We start from the raw sequence: 15,736 nt of genomic DNA, 5'->3' as shown, positions 1-15,736 counted from the left end.
TGCAATAGTGCTCCGCACTCCCCACAGTGTTACAATTTAGGGTTTTGAGGTATAAAACACTCCTAATTAAAATCTCAAAATTCTTGTATTCTTAATTTTTAATACTAGAGTCCTCAGCTGTGCCTGACTTAACAATGAACAAATAGTTAATATTTACGAATCAAGTAGAATTTATTCAGCAGGATTTACTTAACAAAAACCAGTGAAGATAACATGGAAATTCCTTATCTCTCTAGGATGCCTTGACTGTTGCCAGCACAGGCAATATATTTTCCTTCCGCTGAAGTGATGTTGAACTGTGTCCAGAAGAGTCATACCCCAGAATCCATGGTACCACTGCACAAACAACGATTACGATTTTCCAACTTTTATCCCCACTCCTCATTGTTCTAGAACCCTTATTTGGAAGTAATCCAAATTCATCTCTTCCATTGGCTGAGGCTGTGAGTTATCTTGTGATACCCCAGCTCAGTCAGTTAGACTTAAACAGACTAAAGACAAAGCCCATGCCTTGTTTTCTATAAACCGCCAGAATTTACATTCCATTATGAACAAATAACGTTTCATTTGGATACAGAACAGTCAGAAACAAAGTCACATTCTCTTGTCAATAATGTACCGAACATAAACATTCAGTGATCATACTCAAACCCATTCCTGTAAATACTAAAACCATTACGAACAAATGTGAAAAAACTTCCTATCATAATATCAGAAAATAAAGTGTTCCCTCTCGTACAGATCAATTAAAGTAGTACATGGTTTACTTAAATATAAGATGTCATCCTAAATTCAAAATACTCTCCAACCATTTCTTCAAAAATAGACCTGCTGAATCTAGATTATCAAACAACTTAAAATCATAAACCTAGTGGAATTTCTAACACAACAACAGCTGACATCCTGTTCCCCAACTGCCATTGCCTCACTCACAGAAATTCAACCCGAGCTGTTTAATTTAAATATGGTGAATGAAATCTATGGATATTAATCAGCCCAACAACAAACCTTAAAAAATAGTAGTATTGTCAAAATCTTGGATTACCTCCAGCATTTCTGGGGTATGTGTCTAAAATATGGACAAAAGTGTGAATGAAAAAGGACCATTGCCATCATCTTGGACAATTGCCGAAAACACCCCAATGTTGCTGGGCTGAAGAATGTAAAGTTTTTCAATGTTGCTCTTGCTTCCCAACTCCACAGCCAAGTTCAAGGATGATTAGGAATATGAAAATCGACTACCAACAGCAGTTTAGCCCAGTTTATCAAGGATATCATTGAGAAACAGGACTACAATTCTACTACACAAGAGACCATACTTAGGCTGAACAAGGTGTGAAAGATGGTGAAGAAAGCCTTAAAGGTTATGAGTGTACAAGATGATGTGGAGCAGAGGGAAATCAACCAACCTGAGATTGAGGCACTTTTCCTTCACCTGCGGGAGGCTGGAATTGGAATTCTCACAAGTGACAACCATGGAACCTTATGTGAATGATGTTGTACAATGCACGATAGAACTGACAGATGATGCTATCATAGATACAGTGCAGTCTTCACCCAAGGAGGTTAATGACCTTGCAGAGTCCGATGAATGTCCACACACCCGCCCACCTGTTTCCCTGGACGATGCCCCTGAAGTCGCAGAGATGCTGGGAGATTTTGCACTGCAGCATGAAAACACTGAAAACATGTTTGACTGCGTTAAAGACATGGCGGACTGTATCGTACACATCTGAAAACGGCATGCTAATCAGCGAAAGTTTACAGAATTTTACGGTACTAATCCCAACATTTTTAAAGATCAATGCATGATAATCTGCGAATGAATGGGAGAAAGATTTTTTTACTCTTCTACTGTGTTGCACTGAGTTTTATTCTCGGCATTTGAATTTGAAAGACACTATTCGAGTAATAAGGGGGCGATTCTCCCAAATGGAGCCCAAGTGTTCATGCCGTCGTGAACGCCGTCGCATTTTGCGATGGCGCGAGACGGGCACGGGGACGACCGATTCTGACCCCCATAGGGGGCCAGCACGCGCTGGAGCGATTCACTCCGCTCCAGTCCCCCTTCCCGGTGCCAAATTGGCACCACGCCAACCTGCGCGTGTGCAGTTGGGCTGCGCCAAACTGCGGCGACCCGCTGATCGGCGGCCTCGATCGTGGGCCAGATACCATTGGAGGCCCCCCCCGGAACAGAGACCCCCCTCTCCTCCCCCACAGGCCGACCCCGATGCTTCACACAGAGTTTCCACCGGCAGCAACCGGGCTGAATGGCGGCGGCAGGACTCTATCGTATCTGCACGGCCGCTCGGCCCATCCGGGCCGGTGAATCAGTGTCCCCGCCGATTCCAGCGGCCCGCAGCTGGCACCACGTCAAATGCGCCGACGAAAATGGCGGTGATTCTCCGCACCTTGGAGAATCGCGCGCCGTCGCCAGGGCGTCGTGGCATGTGGTTGCGGTGAATCTCCAGCCCGCCGCGGGGCTCGGAGAATCGCCCCCTAGGCGTTTGAATTATTCAATACATAGCATTTAAAATAAACTATGTATGTAGGCCTACTTAGGGCAGAATTTTACATTCATCTATCAGCGGACCTGTACATGGGATGGAATAGTGACTGTGAAACTTCTCAGATGGCTTTCCCACCAATCTCCCGTATGCCCCGAGCTCTCTGCAAATGGAGTGGCGAGGTCACTCGTCCTTGCTCCTGTTAAGCCCCTTGTGGCCAATTATTCACCACTTAAAGGCCGTCTCCCCCCCAACCTCTGTTTTTCAGGCTGCTGGGAGGAGTTCAGGGGTGGGGGGTGAAGCCCAGGGGGTTCAGGCATTCGGCAGCACGGTAGCATGGTGGTTAGCATAAATGCTTCACAGCTCCAGGGTCCCAGGTTCAGTTCCCGGCTGGGTCACTGTCTGTGCGGAGTCTGCACGTCCTCCCCGTGTGTGCGTGGGTTTCCTCCGGGTGCTCCGGTTTCCTCCCACAGTCCAAAGATGTGCGGGTTAGGTGGATTGGCCATGCTAAATTGCCCGTAGTGTCCTTAAAAGTAAGGTTAAGGGGGGGGGGGGGGGGGGGGGGGGGTTGTTGGGTTACGGGTATAGCGTGGGTTTGAGTAGGGTGATCATTGTTCGGCACAACATCGAGGGCCGAAGGGCCTGTTCTGTGCTGTACTGTTCTAAGTTCTATGTTCTATGTTGGGTGGAGGTGTTGGGCCAAATTCAAGAACACTCCCCTGTTAACATTGAGCACCTGCCCCATCACTACAGAATGTCCATCCCCGACAATGCTCCCCCCCCCAAACCAATAACCCCCCCATCCCCTGCCCACACCATTGGACCTCACCTCCCCTTCCTGCTCTGAGATCCCCACATTTTCAATCCTGGTTTCTTGGACTTGGGCTCTGGAGACCACTTTATTCCCTATCCCATCCACTGCAACATCTCGAGTAAAATAGATAGGCTGGAAAGTCTCTGAGACGGGTCTTACTCCTGAACAACGAACTGATGTCTAGCCTGATTACAAATAACACTTGGAGTGTTAATTGGCTGCTGCCAGGCAGTGTGGGTAGGATGTGTTGTCCACTGACTCTTTAGATGGTGGAGGGATCCCCTCCTATCCATAATATTTTGGCCCAGGTTATATAGACACATTCATGTAGCAAATTGGGCCTCCTCAGCTATCACAAAACTCTGCTTATCCTGAATTTGAAGGCAGTTCCACTGGGATTGGGCTCATTGAGAGTTTGCTGCAGAAATATTTTTTGTCTCACAGATTAGCTCCCTTCCTCTGCTCCTGAAGGTATTCACCTCTGGCTGGGAATCCATGGGTATCAGGTGTCCTCTGCTATCTCAAATAAATGAGTTAATTGTTCTTAAAAACTGTTTTTGCAGTTACATTAATTATTTACTGTTTTATGAGGACATAGTTCGACATTAAATTTAATTAATAATCTTTAAAGTTGTGTGATCAGGTTATGATTCAATGTCAATCAATAACATGAAATAAATATTTCTCATCGGCTGCAGAAAGTGTTCCTAATGATTGCTATTTCTGAATCTATTCACTGATTCCAGGTTTGGGATGTAAGCCCTGGATTCAGATGAAGGGATATCACCAGAATGGAATCCAGCTTGTGTGTAAATCCAGTGGATGGTTCCCTCGACCAGAGATGCAGTGGATCAGTGAGGATGGACAGGATTTAACACTGGCTGAAACAAGATATCAACAGGACTCGAGAGGTCTTATAAATGTCCAGAGTGACATTGTAATAACAAGACAATCAACAAATAGATTCAAGTGTCGAATACTGAGTGAACATTTGGACACAGCACAAGAAGTAACTATCAAGATATCAGGTTTGTAATTTACAATGTTTCATCAATAAAGTTAATACATTCTCCAAAACACCAGATCATGGTGGCGATTCTCCGAGGTTTCCCACCAGCGGAGGAAATCCCGATGACCCGGTGAATTGGACGACGGGCCAAAAACTGTTTTCATATTGGTCTTGAAACCCATTGCGAGTGTCCCAGCCAACCCCGATGTGTCTTCCGACGGCCCTGATGAGGTTCCCACCCAGACCCGGTTCAGATCAGTTCTCTGATAATAAAGTAAGTGTTCCTATCTATAGCCCTAAACCCTTTAAACTGTCTCCCAGCATGGTCAAGTTTAAAGATCTGTGAGATGAAGGTAAAAGTATTACGCTTAATTTGGTGGAAACCTTTAAAGTTTTTTTTTCATCGGCAATTTCATTGATTGAAGTTTGTTTGTGTGCCTGGAAGCCTAAAAGCTTTGAACTGCATTGTTTTTACGGGAGCTGATTTAACTCAGCTGGTGGCCAGCTGGTTTGTGATGCAGAGTGAGTCCAACAACTCGGGTTCAATCCCTGGGCCGGCTAAGGTTACTCATGAAGGCTCCGCCTTATCAACCTTACCCCTTGCCTGAGGTGTGTTATCCTCAGGTTAGATCACCACCCCAGTTCTCTCCCTTAAAGGGCAAAGCAGCCAATGGTCATCTGGGACTGTGGCGACTTTATTGTTTGTATTCAATTTCATGGATCATTGCCTTTTAAACGGTATTTGATTGACTGGTCAGGCAGTTTCAAAGGGAGGATTGAGGTTGTTTATTTATGTAGCTCTGCAGGGATCAATTAACTCAGAGGAGCAGCTGTTTTCCTAACTACAATTTTTTTTTTAAAGAGGACGTCTCTTTGTTTTGCGCTGTTGACCTTTTGAGAGAGGTGACTGCCAAAGTATGGGAAGTATTTAACACATTCAACAGAAGTGGGAAGTGGAATATTTGGATGAGCAGGTTTGGCTGATATGAGTTTTGTTTTGGTGGCATTCTGGCTGTGATTAGAAAGATAGCAATGGAACCTTGGGGGACAGGGGTGCTATCCAGCTGGACAACAGCGGACAGATGTTGGGGAGGATGGCATGTCACAAAGAAATGAGTAAATTGGTGAGAATTAATTTGCAGGGTTATGGGTGAAAAAACTAGGCTGTGGGACTAAATTGGACAGCTCTTTCAAAGAGCCAGTACAGACTGGATGGGTTGAATGATTTCCTTCTGTGCAGCAGACTTTAAGGATGGGATTTTCTGCTCATCCAAGACTGAACATTCCTCCCTGAGGTCAACTGTCCTTTCAAAGGTCCATCAAATTGTTTGTCCCGCCCATGACGATCCCTGCGGTGAGCGGGACCGGAATGTTTACCCCTATGATTCCTGGCACAATTCCCATCATTCAAAACTTCTATTATTACCACCATTCCCAAAAAATCTATCCTTACACGATTGTATCAGTGCAGCTGCGCATGTATGGTAACTTAAAGCAGGCGCTGTCAAACTAGGGGACGCGACCTGCGGGTGTGTCGCGGGCGGGTGTCGGGAGGGTCGTGGTGCTCCCGATCGCACAAATCTGCACGCAACAGCTGCAGCAGCCGGCTGTTAATAACTGCTGCAAGCGGCCTTCAAAAATGGCCACGCACATGTAAAATAAAACGCCGATGATCGGGCACGCATGTGCAGTGCAGCCGCTTCTTTTTTAAACGGTTGCAGCTTTTTGTTTTACAAGTTCGGGGGGGTTTTATTCATTTTATTCATTTATTTTATTCATTTAATTTTTATTTTTTTTAACAAGTTCGGGGGGTTTTATTTGATAAAAGTTTTCAGGAAAAAAATGCAGAACTTTGGACAGATGGAGTCTCCATACTTTCCAACGCCGGAATGCTTCACCTTCATCCAACAGGTTCCATTGGAGGAGCGTGTATGAGGGCCAAAGGGACCCAAAACCATTTCCTCCATTTTTGTCAGCAGCAAGCAGGGTAAGAGAAAATGGTGGGTCGCGAAGGTCGGCCGGTGTGGGTCACGAAGGTCGGCCGGCACGGGTCGCGAAGGTCGGGTGGGTTGGGTCCCGAAGGTTGGCCAGTTGGTAAAAATGGGTCCCCGGAAAAAAAGTTTGAAGGACACTGACTTAAAGGAACCGACTTGTGCAAGATTTGGGTGGGCCTTTCACCTTACTGTGTGGCCACACAGCTTAGGGAAAATAACATTCCTTATCCCATCCATAACCTCCTGTCTCAGCTCTAACTTCATTTCCTGAATATAGTGTCACTTTTCAAATCTATGCCCATGTTTCCTTTCCTAGTGTAGCAGCGAAACGGTACACAACAATGTTGTTGGGAATAGAGTTCCAGAATTTTGACTCGCCGACAGTGAATTAATAAACAACAAACAAAGAAAATTACAGCACAGGAACAGGCCATTCGGCCCTCCCAGCCTACGCCGGTCCAGATCCTTTATCCAAACCTGTCTCCTATTTTCCAAGGTCTACTTCCCTCTGTTCCCCGCCCGTTCATATATCTGTCCAGATGCATCTTAAATGATGCTATCGTGCCCGCCTCTACCACCTCCGCTGGCAAAGCGTTCCAGGCACCCACCACTCTCTGCGTAAAAAACTTTCCACGCACATCTCTCTTAAACTTTCCCCCTCTCACCTTGAAATCATGACCGCTTGTAATTGACACCCCCACTCTTGGAAAAAGCTTGTTGCTATCCACCCTGTCCATACCTCTCATAATTTTGTAGACCTCAATCAGGTCCCCCCTCAACCTCTGATTTTCCAACGAAAACAATCCTAATCAACCTTTCTTTATAGCTAGCATCCTCCATACCAGGCAACATCCTGGTGAACCTCCTCTGCACCCTCTCCAAGGCATCCACATCCTTCTGGTAATGTGGCGACCAGAACTGCACGCAGTATTCCAAATGTGGCCTAACCAAAGTCCTATACAACTGTAACATGACCTGCCGACGCTTGTACTCAATACCCTGTCCGATGAAGGCAAGCATGCTATATGCCTTCTTGACCACTCTATCGACCTGTGTTGCCACCTTCAGGGTACAATGGACCTGAACTCCCAGATCTCTCTGTGCATCAATTTTCCCCAGGACTCTTCCATTGACCATATAGTCCGCTCTTGAATTAGATCTTCCAAAATGCATCACCTCGCATTTGCCTGGATTGAACTCCATCTGCTATTTCTCTGCCCAACTCTCCAATCTATCTATATTTTGCTGTATTCTCTGACAGTCCTCCTCACTATCTGCAACTTCACCAATCTTAGTATCATCTGCAAACTTGCTAATCAGACCATCTATACCTTCGTCCAGATCATTTATGTATATCACAAACAACAGTGGTCCGAGCACGGATCCCTATGGAACACCACTAGTCACCTTTCTCCATTTTGAGACACTCCCTTCCACCACTACTCTCTGTCTCCTGTTGCCCAGCCAGTTCTTTATCCATCTAGTTGGTACACCCTGAACCCCATACGACTTCACTTTTTCCATCAACCTGCCATGGAAAACTTTATCCAACGCCTTACTGAAGTCCATGTATATGATATCAAAGAATTCTATTAGGTTTGTAAGACATGACCTTCCCTGCACAAAACCATGCTGCCTATCACTGATAAGTTTATTTTCTTCCAAATGTGAATAGATCCTATCCCTCAGTATCTTCTTCAACAGTCTGCCTACTGACGTCAAGCTCACAGGTCTATAATTCCCTAGATTATCCCTGCTACCCTTCTTAAACAAAGGGACAGCATTAGCAATTCTCTAGTCCTCCGGGACCTCATCCGTGCTCAAGGATGCAGCAAAGATATGTGTTAAGGCCCCAGCTATTTCGTCCCTCGCTTCCCTCAGCAACCTGGGATAGATCCCATCCGGTCCTGGGGTCTTGTCCACCTTAATGCCTTTTAGAATACCCAAAACCTCCCCTTCCTTATGCCGACATGACCGAGAGTATTTAAACATCCATCCCTAGCCTCAACATCCATCATGTCCCTCTCCTTGGTGAATACCGATGCAAAGTACTCATTAAGAATCTCACTCATTTCCTCTAACTCCACGCATAAATTCCCTCTTTTGTCTTTGAGTGGGCCAATCCTTTCTCTAGTTACCCTCTTGCTCCTTATATACGAATAAAAGGCTTTGGGATTTTCCTTAACCCTGTTAGCCAAAGATATTTCATGACCCTTTTTAGCCCTCTTTATTTTGCGTTTGAGAATTTGTCCTACTTTCCCGATATTCCTCCAAAGCGTCATCAGTTTTGAGTTGCCTCGATGTATGCTTCCTTTTTCATCTTAGCTAGTCTCACAATTCCACCTGTCATCCATGGTTCCCTAATCTTGCCATTTCTATCCCTCATTTTCACAGGAACATGTCTGTCCTGCACTCTAATCAACCTTTCCTTAAAAGACTCCCACATTTCAAATGTGGATTTACCCTTAAACAGCTGCTCCCAATCCACATTCCCTAGCTCCTGCCAAATTTTGTTATACTTGGCCTTTCCCCAATTTAGCACTCTTCCTTTAGGACCCCTCCTGTCCTTGTCCATGAGTATTCTAAAACTTACGGAATTGTGATCGCTAGTCCCAAAGTAATCACCAACTGAAACATCAACCACCTGGCCGGGATCATTCCCCAATACCAGGTCCAGTATGGCCCCTTCCCGAGTTGGACTATTTACATACTGCTCTAAAAAACTCTCCTGGCTGCACAAAACCATGCTGCCTATCACTGATAAGTTTATTTTCTTCCAAATTCTGCTCCATCTACGCCTCCAACACTACACGAATCCCATTCAATGTTGGGGAAGTTAAAATCTCACATCACAACCACCCTATTGCTCCTACATTTTTCTATAATCTGTCTACACATTTACATACAGGGGCAGCAGGGTAGCATGGTGGTTAGCATAAATGCTTCACTGCTCCAGGGTCCCAGGTTCGATTCCCGGCTGGGTCACTGTCTGTGTGGAGTCTGCACGTCCTCCCCCTGTGTGCGTGGGTTTCCTCCGGGTGCTCCGGTTTCATTCCACAGTCCAAAGATGTGCGGGTTAGGTGGATTGGCCATGCTAAATTGCCCGTAGTGTCCTAATAAAAGTAAGGTTAGGGGTGGGGGGGTTACGGGTATAGTGTGGATACGTGGGTTTGAGTGGGGTGATCATGGCTCGGCACAACATTGAGGGCCGAAGGGCCTGTTCTGTGCTGTACTGTTCTATGTTCTATGTTCTATATTTGTACCTTTTGGGAGGCCTGTCGTAAAATCCCAACAATGTTACTGCACCCTTCCTATTTCTCAGCTCAACCCATATTGCCTCAGTGCTCGAATCCTCTATCGTGCCCTCCTTAATCACAGCTGTGATATCATCTCTGACTAGTAATGCAACTCCTCCACCCCTTTAAACTCCCTCTCTATCCCTCCTGAAGCACCTATACCCTGGGATATTTAGTTGCCAATCTTGCCCTTCCTTCAACCAAGTCTCAGTAATACCAATAACATCATATTCCCAGGTACTCATCCAAGCCCTAAGTTCATCTGCCTTACCTGCTACACTTCTCGCATTAAAACAACTGCACCTCAGACCACCTGTCCATTTGCGTTCATCATCTCTTCCCTGTCTTTGAGTTTATTATCTAGGACCTTACTGGCTTTAGTTGCTGCTTCTTTACTGACCTCTAACTTCCTAATCTGGTTCCCATCCCCCGCCACATTAGTTTAAAACCTCCCCTACAGTGTTAGCAAAAGCACCCCCTAGGACATTGGTTCCAGTCCTGCCCAGGTGTAGACCATCCGGTTTGTAATGGTCCCACCGCCCCCAAAATCTGAACCCCTCCCTCCTGCACCATCTCTCAAGCCACATATTCATTCTGACTATTCTTGAATTTCTACTCTGACTGTCTCGTGGCACTGGTAGCAATCCTGAGATTAGTACCTTTGAGGTCCTACTTTTTAACTTATATCCTAACTCCCTAAATTCTGATTGTAGGACCTCATCCTGTTTTTTACCTATATCATTGGTGCGTATATGCACCACGACAACTGGCTGTTCACCCACCCCCTTCAGAATGTTCTACAGCTGATCTGAGACATCCCTGATCCGTGCACCCGGGAGGCAACATACCATTCGGGAGTCTCGTTTTCGACCACAGAAACACCTGTCTACTCCCCTTACAATTGAATCCCCTATGACTATAGCCCTGCCAGTCTTTTTCCCGCCCTTCTGTGCAGCAGAGCTAGCCACGGTGCCATGAGCCTGGCTACTACTGCCTTCCCCTGGTGAGTCATCTCCCCTAACAGTATCCAAAACGGTATACCTGTTTTGGAGGGAGATGACCGCAGGGGACACCTGCACTGCCTTCCTTCTCTTTCTCTGCCTTTTGGTCACCCATTCCCTGTCTCCCTCACTAATCCTAAACTGCGGTGTGACCAACCCACTGAACGTGCTATCCACGACCTCCTCAGCATCGCGGATGCTCCAAAGTGAGTCCATCCGCAGCTCCAGAGCCGCCATGCGGTCTAACAGGAGCTGCAGCTGGACACACTTCCCGCACATGAAGGAGTCAGGGGCATCGGCCGCGTCCCTGAACTCCTACATTGCGCACGAGGAGCATAACACGGGTCTGGGATCTCCTGCCATTTATACCCTTTACCTTAACTGATTGCAAATATAATATCAAATAATGAATAAGTGAAAGGAATAAGGATTTTACTTACCAATCACAATACTTACCAACACACGAAGAGTTAAATTTCTCCCAGCTCCTGCTAATTGGAGCACTTTCCTTACCAGCCAATCTGGTCAGTGCTTTGCTGTGATGTCACTCTCCAAGGTAAGTTTTTAAAGTTTTTAAACAGGTAAACTTACCTTCCCGACAGACCCCTGGCCACTGCTCCCGCCGAAAATCTGAAGGCCCCTCTCCTTATTTCCAAGTCAGGATGGTGGCTTGCATGGGAACTTGCAGGAGGTGATGTTTCAGGCCACACGATTTCCCCTGTCAGCTGAGGCGCGCCAGGCCTTCAACTACATCAAGGAGGACATCGCCAAAGCGGCCATGCGGGTGGTGGATGAATCCACTCCATTCCAGGTTGAGAGCGACGCCTCAGGAGGTAGCTCTAGCGGCCACACTAAATCAGGCAGGGAGACCAGTCGCATTCTTCTCCCGTACCCTCTTCGCTTCAGAACTCCGACACTCCTCAGTCGAGAAAGAAGCACAAGCCATTGTGGAGGCTATTCGTTACTGGAGGCACTACCTCGCAGGTAGGAGGCTCACCCTCATCACCGACCAAAGATCGGTTGCCTTCATGTTTGATAACTCGCAAAGGGGCAAAATAAAAAATGATAAAATTCTTCGGTGGAGGATCGAACTCTCCCCCTATAATTACGATATTAAGTATCGACCCGGGAAGCTCAACGAGCCTCCGGATGCCCTATCCCGTGGGACATGCGCCAGCGCGCAGATTGACCGACTGAAAGTCATCCACAACGACCTCTGCCACCCGGGGGTCACCCGGCTCGCCCACTACATCAGAGCCCGAAACCTGCCTTTCTCCAATGAGGTTGTAAAAGTGGTCACCAGGGTCTGCCCGATCTGTGCGGAGTGCAAACCGCACTTCTATAGACCAGACAGGTCCCACCTGGTCAAGGCTTCTAGGCCCTTTGAACGCCTCACGATTGATTTCAAAGGGCCACTCCCCTCAACTAACAAGAACGTTTACTTTCTAAACGTCGTAGATGAGTTCTCCCGTTTCCCATTTGCTATCCCATGCCCCGACATGACCTCCCACACAGTCATTAGGGCCCTGCATAGCATCTTCACCCTGTTTGGTTTCACCAGCTACGTACACAGCGACCAGGGTTCGTCCTTCATGAACGACAAGCTGCGTCAGTACCTGCTCGACAAGGGCATCGCTTCGAGCAGGACTACCAGATACAACCCCAGGGGGAACGGGCAGGTGGGGAGGGAGAACGCGATGATCTGGAAGACCATCCTACTGACCCTCCGGTCTAGAAAGCTCCAAGTCTCCCAGTGGCAGGAAGTCCTCCCAGACACGCTCCACGCTATTAGGTCCCTCTTATGCACAGCGACCAATCAGACCCCTCACGAGAGGCTCTTCATTTTTTCCAGGGGCACTACCACGGGGGTCTCACTTCCGGCATGGCTGAGGACACAGGGCCTGGTACTCCTGAGGAAACAAGTCAGGGCACACAAAACCGACCCCCTTGTTGAGAAGGTGCGCCTGCTCCACTCCAACCCCCAGTACGCATTCTTCGAGGTCCCTGACAGCTGTCAGGACACTGTATCCCTCCGGGATCTGGCACCCGCCGGATCCAGCGCCCCCTCTACCCCTACAGAAGGACCCCTCACCCTACACCCCATGCTGCCGCCCCCTCGCGCTCCCGAGTCCACGAGCTTGCTCCACCAGTTCCGTGCACCCGCGCCGGCCAGCCCCCAGCATCCCCAGTCCCCGGTCGAACCAGGAGAGTATGAAGCTCGGTCACAACCCTCCCTGGAGTCCGCCATTGTACCCCAGCACACAACACCCATCCAGCCACCGCAAGAGGCTGCAACCCCGGTGCTCCGCAGATCACAGCGGACAGTTCGACCACCGGACAGACTTACTTTTTAGACCACCACCCCCGCCGGACTTGATTTTTTTGCAGGGGATGAATGTGGTGAATGTAATTTAGTAATTCACACTGTATTTACCAATACCATTGTAAGCGCGGTAGCATTATCCGACCACTAGGGGGAGTAGCTCTGGGAATGCTCAGGAGTTTGTAGAGGGCTCCATCCTTGGCTCCGCCCACGACTCCTCCCCTAGACAGCTGTATAAATAACCATGTCCAGAGCCAGCCTGCAGTTCATCGAGAGTTCAACGGGTAACAGGCTGGCTCTGTAGTAAGTAGATTAAAACCACTGTTCATGTTTTTTTTTAAATAATTTTTATTGGAATTTTTTACAGAAAATATAACAACAAACAGTAAAAAGCAACAATGAAACACCATAATAACTGTAACACCCCCAAGACCGTATCAACGCATGTATCACACACCCCCCCCCCCCATCCCCCCAAACCCAGTAAACAACAAGAGAACTTAAAAATAAATTAAAATTAAATAAGCAAACATTGTCAAGTTCCCCCCCCCCATTTTCCCCCCCTCCCCCCCCGGGTTGCTGCTGCTGCTGACCCAGTACCCTATCGTTGAGCCATAAAGTCGAGGAAGGGCTGCCACCGCCTAAAGAACCCTTGTACCGACCCCCTCAGGGCGAATTTGACCTTCTCTAGCTCAATGAAGCCCGCCATGTCATTGATCCAGGTCTCCATGCTTGGGGGTCTCTCATCCTTCCACTGTAGCAAGATCCTCCGCCGGGCTACTAGGGACGCAAAGGCCAGAACACCGGCCTCTTTCGCCTCCTGCACTCCCGGCTCCACCCCAACCCCAAAAATCACGAGTTCCCAGCCTGGCTTGACCCTGGATCCTACCACCTCGACACCGTCCTCGCCACCCCCTTCCAGAACTCCTCCAGTGCCGGGCATGCCCAGAACATATGGGCATGGTTCGCTGGACTCCCCGAACACCTGACACACCTGTCCTCCCCCCCCAAAGAACCTACTCATCTTAGACCCGGACATGTGGGCCCGGAGCAGCACCTTGAATTGGATGAGGCTAAGCCGCGCACATGAGGAGGAAGACTTAACCCTCTCCAGGGCATCAGCCCATGTCCCATCTTCGATCTGTTCCCCCAGTTCCCCCTCCCACTTAGCTTTCAGCTCCTCTACTTTTTTTTTAAAAATAATTTTTATTGAAATTTTTCGATACAAACATTTGCCCCTACTACATTTTAAATTATAACACAACAAATCCCCCCTGGAAAATCCTCCCCACGCCCTCCCCCGCGCACACCCCCCCCCCCTCCCCCCCCCCCCCCGCGCTATCAGTCTAGCAACCAAACCGTTTTTCCCTTTCTGCCGATGGCCTCGGGCAGTCATTGCCCGCGACCCCCCCACTGACGTGCTCCCTTCGTTGCTATCCCCCCCCCCCCTCCCTCCCCCCCCCCCCCCCCCCTTTCTCCCCGGGTTGCTGCTGTTTCGGCCTCCAGTTCCTATCTCTGATCCAGAAAGTCAAGGAAGGGCTGCCACCGCCGGAAGAACCCCTGTACCGACCCTCTCAGGGCGAATTTGATTCTTTCCAATTGGATGAAGCTTGCCATGTCGTTTAACCAGGTGTTAACACTTGGTGGCCTTGTGTCCCTCCACTGAATCAAGATCCTTCTCCGAGCTACCAAGGACGCAAAGGCCAATATTCCGGCCTCCCTTGCCTCCTGTACTCCTGGCTCCACCCCAACCCCAAAAATCGCTAGCCCCCACCCTGGTTTGACCCTGGTTCCCACCACTCTCGATACCGTCCCCGCCACCCCCTCCCAGAACTCTTCCAGTGCCGGACACATCCAGAACATATGTACATGGTTCGCAGGGCTTCCCGAACACCTAACACACCTGTCCTCACCCCCGAAGAACCGACTCATCCTAGTCCCCGTCATATGGGCTCTGTGCAGCACCTTAAATTGGATGAGGCCCAACCTTGCGCACGACGACGACGAATTGACCCTCTCTAGGGCATCCGCCCATGTCCCATCTTCTATCTGCTCTCCCAGCTCCGCTTCCCACTTGTCTTTCAGCTCCTCTATCGGTACCTCCTCCACCTCCTGCATTATTTTGTAGATGTCCGAGACCTTCCCTTCTCCGACCCAGACCTCTGACAGCACCCTATCACTCGCCCCTCTATCGGGAAGCAAGGGAAATCCTTCCACCTGTCGTCTGGCAAATGCCTTCACCTGCAGGTATCTAAACGTGTTCCCCGGGGGGAGCTCAAATTTCTCCTCCAGCTCTCCCAGGCTCGCAAACCTCCCCTCTATGAACATGTCCCTCAGTTGCCTGATGCCCGCCCTGTGCCAGCTCTGGAATCCCCCGCCAGTGTTCCCCGCGACAAATCTGTGGTTCCCTCTCAGTGGCGCCGCCATCAGACCCCCCACTTCCCCCCTGTGCCGCCTCCACTGCCCCCAGATTTTAAGGGTGGCCGCCACTACCGGACTCGTGGTATACCTTGTGGGGGGGAGCGGCCATGGTGCCGTTACTAGCGCCCCCAGGCTTGTATTGCCGCAGGACGCCCTCTCCATACGTTTCCAAGCTGCCCCCTCCCCCTCCATCACCCACTTGCGCACCATCGATGCGTTCGCCGCCCAGTAGTATCCGGAAAGATTGGGTAGCGCTAATCCTCCACTGTCCCTACTCCGTTCCAAGAAAATCCTTCTCACTCTAGGGGTGCCATGTGCCCACACATAGCCCATAATGCTGCTAGTTACCTTCTTGAAGAAGGCCCTGGGGA

At 48.8% G+C, this 15,736-nt stretch overlaps 1 protein-coding gene across 1 annotated transcript in view; it reads left to right on the top strand.

Moving 5' to 3' along the window:
• LOC119976455 (butyrophilin subfamily 3 member A2-like) overlaps window positions 1–15,736 on the top strand; it is a 104,402-nt gene that overhangs the window by 38,757 nt on the left and 49,909 nt on the right. The window contains exon 4 of the mRNA XM_038816991.1: window positions 4,068–4,349. Coding sequence (XP_038672919.1) covers window positions 4,068–4,349 — 282 coding nt within the window. The remainder of the gene's footprint in view (window positions 1–4,067; window positions 4,350–15,736) is intronic.

Source organism: Scyliorhinus canicula, chromosome 13 (genome assembly GCF_902713615.1).
Source record: "Scyliorhinus canicula chromosome 13, sScyCan1.1, whole genome shotgun sequence".
Taxonomy (NCBI): Eukaryota; Metazoa; Chordata; class Chondrichthyes; order Carcharhiniformes; family Scyliorhinidae; genus Scyliorhinus; species Scyliorhinus canicula.
The sequence above is the reverse complement of the archived record's forward strand: the minus strand, read 5'-3'. Positions and strand labels throughout refer to the sequence as shown.